The sequence below is a fragment of the Nanorana parkeri genome, unplaced genomic scaffold, assembly GCF_000935625.1.
Source record: "Nanorana parkeri isolate BGI_ZX_2015 unplaced genomic scaffold, ASM93562v1 scaffold2095, whole genome shotgun sequence".
In the NCBI taxonomy this organism is placed as follows: Eukaryota; Metazoa; Chordata; class Amphibia; order Anura; family Dicroglossidae; genus Nanorana; species Nanorana parkeri.
This window is the reverse complement of record NW_017308363.1, coordinates 48,704-57,295: the sequence shown is the minus strand read 5'-3', so window position 1 is coordinate 57,295 and position 8,592 is coordinate 48,704. Positions and strand designations below refer to the sequence as shown.

Genomic DNA, 8,592 nt, shown 5'->3' with positions numbered 1-8,592 from the left:
AGATGCACTGATTCAGTTGAAATTTTAATTTTGTCACACTCTCTTTCTCCCTGATCCAGCACAGGGAGCCCCCTCCAGCCTACAGCCTCCATCACTTCCAGGTTTCCCAGGTCTCCTGTTCTGTACAGCTTTAAATAGTGAAGTGCAAGTAACTCAATGTTTGAGCAAAGGATCACTATGCCTAAGCTGAGCTCCCCCCTGCTAAAATCTTATCTGTGCTCTTCTTTCCTGGCCTCCATGATCTGTGTCCACCAAGCCTCCCTTGCTGCCAGTGTCAACAAATACATTGGCTCCTTATGTGTATTCCCAGTGACCCCAGAGTCTCCTGTGTTACCCAGTCACCACTGAGCATCTTTTGCTCGCCAGTGATTCCTATGCACCCCCACGACCCCAGTGCACCCCACAGCATCCTGTGATATCCTGTGACTCCAGTGCACACCTGTGTGTCCATGAAGCTTCAGCTGTACTCCTCTAATCCCCTTGAATTTCTCTCTCTTTGTGGATATGGACCTCAGTATGTGACATTTATCACTTGATCCTCTCATGTTTTTACCTTTTCAGGAATATAACATTATAACAATAATTAGCAAAATCTTAACACATTTCATGGTGGTTGGATGAAGCTAACATATGGATAACCATAAGCATTTTCAACATTGTAAAACAAGTCCAGTTGAGTGTGAAGAACCACTACTAGCTATACCATGACCGGGATAAATGAGAACCTTCACATAGATTTCAGAGTAGTGGAGAGGATGATAATGGTTAGGATCAGAGTTGGTTGATTGAGTACTTACAGTCCAGGTTCCATCTTTTCCAGTCATATCACAGTACACAGGTACGGGTGTGGAGAGTCCCCCGGGGTAGATGAGATATACTCCATCTGTCTTCAGACCTTGAGCCCACACATCGGAGCAGTCATGCGGGTGACAGCTATCAGAACAAATATTAACTGGAAACAGAAGAATCATGAAGAATTGAAGTGGACTTCAAACGGAACTCAAGAAGTGAAGACTTGCTGTGTTATATGGAGCATTAGTAACATTTATTGTGCCTGAGCAGAAACATCTTCCTGAAAGCAGAAAGCTCAACCTGGTTTGTCATTTTTGGCTTTACATACATTTCACATAATATCCCCCCTGAGATACTGTGGGGGCTTCAGCTATAATTATGAAATGGAATAGGAAAACAAAAGTTTGGGCTGGATTTTAAAACGTAACAAGCAAAGACAGGAAATGATGGTGGGTGTTAGGTTTTTCAGAGATCATTTAGTCTAATTAATATTTGAAGATAGTGAAGAGACCAAATCATAAATATCTAGTTTCTCGTACTGTTATCTTGGTTCCTTGGCACCTCCTGGGCAGCATGACAGGCTCTGTGTATAATGAGGAACAGAGTGAAGGAGGTGAGAGAGATCCACATCTTCCACCTGCTGAGAAAAGACATGATTAGTAATTTCTTACCCAGAGTCTGATAGCAGACTACAAGTCTCAGCAGTCTCTGACCTTTGCTTTCCAAAAAATTGAGGCTTTGCACACCTAAGGGCCCTATTTCAAAAAATATTCTACATCCTATAGCTATTGTGAAAAAATACTCCGGAGTTGAGAGGGACAGCTAGCTCTGCTCTGCTTGGGTTGTCACCGAGTGTCAGCGGGTCAGCCACCTATAGCAGCCAAGAGCCAAGTGGGCAGACATGAGCTGCTGACTTGAGTCCATTGTAATGACAGTAAAAATGAACAGGAATAACTGTACATACTCACCAACCACACAGCACAAAGTTCCTTTTCTCAACTTACATGAGACTCTGTGAGTGAGATGGTATGTTGTGTTGTGTCCTGGTTCTGGGTCTGGACAGTTGCTGTGCTAACACACTTTATATATACAGTGTGATCCTGTATGTCACAATAGGACTATTGTGTTGGGACACCACACCTTCAGAAAACGCATCCTTTCTCCGGATACATGACTTGGCTATTACATCCGTGTTACATCCGTGTCCTGTTTACTCTGATGTGCATATGAAAGGACAAAAATTAGATTTACAATTAATAAAATAATAAAAAAATTATTTAACGATCAGCAATGGTATTCCGCATGCCAACTAGACCACAGAGTAGCACCAGAATGCAAGAAACATCATACAAATTGCCGGCCCAATGGTGTGTAGACTACGTAGACTATATCCTTCTGCTTCAGCTTTGTGCTGGAAATGCTCCAATGAGAAAGGAACTGGTGGGAATGCAATGGGAATAAATCTTTTCAGGGATTCATTCACAGAAACATTGGCCAACATTTCAGGCAATCCTATTACACTAATCCCAGAACTTTGTCTCCTACATTTAAGAGACCAACTCAATGAAATATAAGAATTTTCCTACTCCACTCCTGATAAATTCCACAAATGTCCCAATCTTTCAATGGAAACTCTAGCCCCCGCCCTACTGGAAAAGGTCAACAAAACCAACTCTTTTCGCAAGATGGAAGAGGATAGAAACGGACACAATGACAAACTTTCTGTCTACTTGATTGGCTTGGGCACAACTATTTGTGTTCAAATACAAATCATTCATAGGATCCTGCTGATGCCCTGACTATCATCTTCACCTCCGTCCATTATCGCCATCTCCCACCACAGCCCCCACAGATGAGCCTGTGAGCAACATGCTAATGAACCTACCCCAGACACGTCCCCCTTCTACCTACATTCTCTTTCCTCTGACACTTTCTACCCCTTCTTTTTGCTTTATATCTTACTCTTCACTATCTTATTCTTTTTCATTTGCTAGATATTAGTCATCTGGAGCCGCCCAGCCACCTCACATCTGATTGAGGAGTTTTTGTGCTCTATTTGAGAATCACAAGCCCAGAGTGTTTTTCGTGCTGCCTTGCCCCCGGCCGACTCGTGTCTTGTTGCTTTGCCTGTTTCTGCTGTTGCTGACCACTGCTTTGGAATGCAGATTTCTCCTTCTGAATGCTGCCTTCCCAGAACCTCACATTGGATAATAGATTACTTTATTTTAACTCTGCCTCCCCTGAACCTTGCTTTGGATAATGCATTACTCTCACTAAACACCGCCTGTCCCGAACCTTGCCTTGGATTATGGATTACCAACCTTCTCCGCATCATCTACCACCCTTACTTGAACTCTCCCGCTGATGGTCCTGGCAGCTGTGAATATAGTGCTCAAGTCATCGAGGCATCCAAGTACAGGAAAGCATACTAGACTTAAGGGAAAGGTGGCTGCTATAGGTAAAGCCATGTCATCACACTATTTTTGCAGAGCAGGATGCACACCACTTCCCTTACACCTTCCCTTCCAGATTTTGACATTTTACACATGTGATCTCACTCCGGATCATCCACCCATCCTCCCACCTAAAGACCGTCTTGTTGCACCTCACCCCCATAACCCCCCAAACGCACATACATCTCTCCCACTTTTCCTTCCCCCGGCACCCTCTTGAGCACTTCCCTAACCCCACTTTCGCCTATTCCCCCTTTGTTCTTGCAGCCTATCCCCTCACATAAACGTTTTCCTTGACATCACCACACCCCCCACACACCCATTAGAAGTTATGAGAGTTTATATACAAAAAAAAAAAAAAGACAATGGACGCCTCGTATTATTGTTACCAATTTGGACAGCAAACCTCTTAGAATACACAGAATAATGATGTTATGGAAAAATAGAAGACAATCATGGAAGAATGTAATATATTGTCCCACCAAGCCCCGGACAAGCAATGTATATACACGGCTGTGTTTGTACTTGTGTCATGTCCCAAATAAAGAATTAAACTCTAAAACTTTTCTCAATAATCCATATCCATATGCATCCGGATCAAAGAAATAAACATTGAACATCAAAATATCTCTTTATCTCTGATGCCCAATGGCAGGCTGCCATCAGGATATTGTACGCTGGCTCTAGTTCTCATGTTCTGACCACTGCGTATTACAACAGAAAATTCTGCATAGGTGGTACCATACACCATATAAACTAGCAAAATTTGGCAAGGGTCACTCACCATTGTGTTGGAGACACTGCAACGAGATTGGCTCATTGAGCCATGTTTTCTGGAATTGTAAGCCTGTTAGATCCTTTTGGAGCCATATCTTCAAGCTAATGTCAGAACTTGCTAGGAGCACGGTAGCCCCTACGGCAGTCTCAGCCTTGCTACATTTGTCCATAGAGGTTCTCCCGCCCCGAGCTACAACAGTCCTCTTGCATCTCCTCATAGCAGCTAAGACGCTGATTGCCCAACATTGGAGAGACCCCTCCCTACCAAATTACAATGATGTCATCCATAGGTTGAACCTCTAATGTGCCTAGGAACGTATGTTTGCTTTAAAAAGTGCTAAATTTGAATCCTACCTTACAGCATGGGAGTGCTGGATTAAACACCCTATGTATAAAACTTTAAAATGTTGACTATTTTCATGTATATCGTGCACACTATTCTCCCTGTACATGTAATCATACCTGTCTTTTCTTTTCGGTTGCTTGTTATTTATTGTCTGCTGTCTTTTTTGTTGACAAAAACCTAATAAAATAATTGAAGCAGAAAATATCTCTTTAGATTTTTTTGTGCAAACACTTACAGTCATTGTGTTTCTAAACAGTTGGTACCAACTGTCTGAGCTCCACTTCCCTGAACTTCCCGTCCAGTACAAGATCACAAGGGAGAGATCAGTCTCCAACAGCCATCCATTTACTAGACTAGAGAAGGGAGGAGGAAGAAGCAGGGGATAGACTTGTCCATCTATACCTGTGTGTTTGTGGAGACACACAGCTTACTAGCATGCGTGTCTTACTACTACTTACTGCTACTATGCAAAGGTGGCTTCATGGGACCCAGCAAGAGAAAGGAGCCACCCAGAAATAGGATAGGATCAGGGCCAGTGCTCAGGGGACCACCTGATTCTGCAGCAAACTAAAACTAAACATCAAGGACAGGGGCGTAACTAGTGACCTCAGGGCCCCTGGTGCATGAATCCATGCAGGGCCCCCCGAAGAAAAAGATTAAAACACAAAACGTACAAACAGCGCTCTTGTAATGGTAATAAGGGGGTGAACAGTGTATGACCCTAGATCGTGTGCAGCCCTGAAACCCAGGAGGAGTGCCTGTGTATCTGCAAACTTGAAACAAAAAAACCCAAAAGGGCGCAACACTGGGTGGGCTAACTGACCGGGTCGGGAGACCCAGGAAAAATGACAGGAAAATAGTGTGACAATGGGTGCACTGGGCGAAAAACCAATGGATAGCTGAGGAAAAAGAATAAGCACTTACATTTTAATTCACGGGACCAGAGGATGGACGGCCGGTGCAAAGGATCATCCGTGGTGTCTACCTGGAATTGGTGAGCCAGGGGATGTGCATCCACACGGGGAGAGGAGGCTGTGGGCGAGGAAGAAAAGGGGGGGAAAAGAGCAACCACAGGAATGGGGACTCAGTCCGTGGCCCGCTGTGTGAGTCCGTGTGGATGCACATCCCCTGGCTCACCAATTCCAGGTAGACACCGCGGATGACCCGATCCTTTGCACCGGCCGTCCATCCTCTGGTCCCATGAATTAAAATGTAAGTGTTTATTCTTTTTCCTCAGCTATCCATTGGTTTTTCGCCCAGTGCACCCATTGTCACACTATTTTCCTGTCATTTTTCCTGGGTCTCCCGACCCGGTCAGTTAGCCCACCCAGTGTTGCGCCCTTTTGGGTTTTTTTGTTTCAAGTTCGAAGAAAAAGATTAGATACTTTAAAGAAAAAAAAAGATTTTAGACAAAAAAAATTCAAACCAAACCCCGTCCTCTTCCATGTCCCCAGCTTCCCCACTTCTCGTCCCCAGCTTTCAGCTCCCTGACCCCACACTCTCCTTTCACAGGTCCCCTTCATAATCTAAGCTCCCCATAACTCCCTCTTCGTGTCAGCAGCACGCCTCTGACACCCAGATGTTGGAGCTTTCCATAGAACACACGCAGTTCTGTGTGATGAGGGGGCGGGGATAACCCGCTTCCCACTCATTGGCTGCTGCGCCGTCTCTATCATTCTTCACGCTGCGCCCGGAACAAGGCGAGGTGAGCAGCGTGAATCATGCAGGGCCCAGGACAGGAGGAAGAGGTCGCGGTACTGATGTTAGCGGTTACTATGGGCTCCATCCTCCTGTCCTGGGCCCCCTCTAAGTGGCGGAACTCCAGTGCCCGGTCGCAGCTGTGACCTCTGCGACCCTGGTAGTTCCGCCACTGATCAAGGAGCAGCATCCATTGTAAGTGATTTCATCAGCATGTGAAATAGATTAAAAAAAACCTCTTGACTTTAATATCACTTTAAATAAAAGGCAGAGCTTGATCAAACAATTGTTTTGTTGCTGTACACTGTATACATTGTGACATGTCGGGAATCTATTGCAGACTTACTGAAAGTTCCACATTATGGTTTCCCAACCCAGCTATTGGGACACTCGTAGTACGACATTTTGCCGTTAAATTGACTTCCTCAAAAACAATAATGGAAATGCGGAACGTGGAACTTGTGACCTTTCTCGTTGTTTACTTTGTGTTGTTCAATCTGAAGTTGCTCTCTATTTCATCTATGCCCGGTCAAATCTTATTGTCCTGACCAGAACATTATTTGCACTATGTTAAGACAATCAAATGTAAATTATTTAAAGCTGCACTGCCAGAAAATTACAGGTGAGATACACATATAGGAGCTGCTGTACCTGTCGCAGGAGTGGCCCACTGGACCTAAGTTAAAGCCAAACTTTGGAATACATTATTACTTAGTGATATAGTCCTCCAGACAATTATAAAAATACAAGTGTGGAGTGTGTGTGGAGACTGGAGTTGGGTTTTATACCAGTCAGGGTGCCCTCTATACTGGCGTGGAACCTCTAGCTATGCTTTAAGGGATAGCCAATGAGAGCAGGTAGGCTTCCTGAAGAAGTGTAGACTGACAGCCGGTTCATTGTAGAGTAAAACATCATGGAACAGGTTAGACCTGGGTGTCAGAGCTGTGGAGTAGGAACCACACTGGAAGAGGGAATGGAGAGGAGACCTGGGAGTATCAGGATACAAACCAGAAGTCAGGGCAGGAGGCGTACATGGATAACCGGGAACAAGTGAGAGGTCATTGCAGGAGGTGGACATGGATAACCAGGAACAAGTCAGAGGTTAAGGCAAGAGGTGGTCATGGATAACTAGAAACAAGTCAATGGTCAGGGCAGGAGGCACACATGGATAACCAGGAACAAGTCAATGGTCAGGGAAGGAGGTGGTCATGGAAAGCTAGGAACAAGTCAGAGGTCAGGGCAGGAGGCAGACATGGATAACCAGGAACAAGTCAAAGGTTAGGGCAAGAGGTGGTCATGGATAGCTAGGAACAAGTCAATGGTCAGGGCAGGAGGCAGACATGGATAACCAGGAAAAAATAATTGGTCCGGACACAAGGTGGACATGGATAACCAGGAACTAGCTAGAGAAGGAAATCAGAAAGTAGCAGGCTGGATAGCAGGGAGGCTTACTAGGGACTTAGCAGCTAACTTGGAAAAGTGCTGCTCGGGCAGTGAGCTGGAAGCTGCATTGAGTTTAAATAGGCAATAGGAGGAGGCCACTCTGATTGGATGCGGCCTCAACACTCAGAGTAAAATCCAGAAATATATACAGCCATGCACCATAGGGGCAGATGCAGCACTAAATTGAGTAAGGTAAGTAGTACTGACCAGCGGTTAACTTGGTCACTGACCTGACCCCCTACCTGTGATTGGTTACGGAGGAAGTACCACCACAATGAAGAAGACTTCATTCTGCTCGCTCTGCTTTCTCGTCTTGTTAGCAGATTCTATTGCCAGCTCTCTGCCTGGACCGCTATCTCACAAACTCAGCCCTGCTGTGCAGGTGGTTACAGTAAGGCAATATAAATCTTAAAGACATATACTAGCTAAAGATCTTTATAAAAGGAATAATCCTCTTATGGTTCAACTTTAAGGAGACCTAAATTCATAGTGTAGGTCCATTTTAAACAGTTTTGTAGCCACAAAAGAGGTAAAAGGGTGGGTATAGGTATTAAATATGTATAAAGGTATCTGTGTGCTGTAACCAGCAAACGGCAAGGTGCTACGGTTCGAGGTCCCAATTTACACCTACGCATCAAGACCCTGATGCAAACAGAGTTTCCAGTTGTGACAGAGTAGTGGGGTGCTCATTTATTCACCATGCTGAGGCCTCTTTCATCCACAACTCTCTGGGTTACTGGAGTATAAATTCCTCAGCTTCCCTCCCTTAGCAGCTCAGAGAGGCCAAACCCGATGAGACAGTGGTATGAATTGTTGGGTAGGAGGGGGCTTTTCAAGTCAACTTGTTGCTTTGCCTTGCAAGATCTAAGGACAGGTTTACTTTAAAATGTCTAAAAAGAAAAACGATAGACCACTCTTGTGTATAAATGGGGTTTATTTTCCTTTTAATAAGAAGGTAATGCTGTGCAAATCTTTTTGTTGTTGTTGTACCTGTACCTTAAGTACAAATTTTGGGAGAAAATACTTTTATGTGGCAGCGATAATAACTAGACACTGAGGACAGGAGGGATGAATGCATGCAGA

General features: G+C 44.6%; 1 protein-coding gene across 1 annotated transcript in view; it reads right to left on the bottom strand.

Moving 5' to 3' along the window:
- Window positions 1–8,545, bottom strand: part of LOC108800670 (microfibril-associated glycoprotein 4-like) — an 11,678-nt gene extending 3,133 nt beyond the window's left edge. Inside the window, exons 1-4 of the mRNA XM_018572664.1 lie at window positions 8,534–8,545; window positions 1,797–1,802; window positions 1,332–1,429; window positions 798–952 (exon numbers count right to left, since the gene is read on the bottom strand). Of these exons, the coding sequence (XP_018428166.1) occupies window positions 798–952; window positions 1,332–1,429; window positions 1,797–1,798 (255 nt within the window). The 5' untranslated portion in view covers window positions 1,799–1,802; window positions 8,534–8,545. The remainder of the gene's footprint in view (window positions 1–797; window positions 953–1,331; window positions 1,430–1,796; window positions 1,803–8,533) is intronic.
- Between the last annotated feature and the right edge of the window lie 47 nt (window positions 8,546–8,592).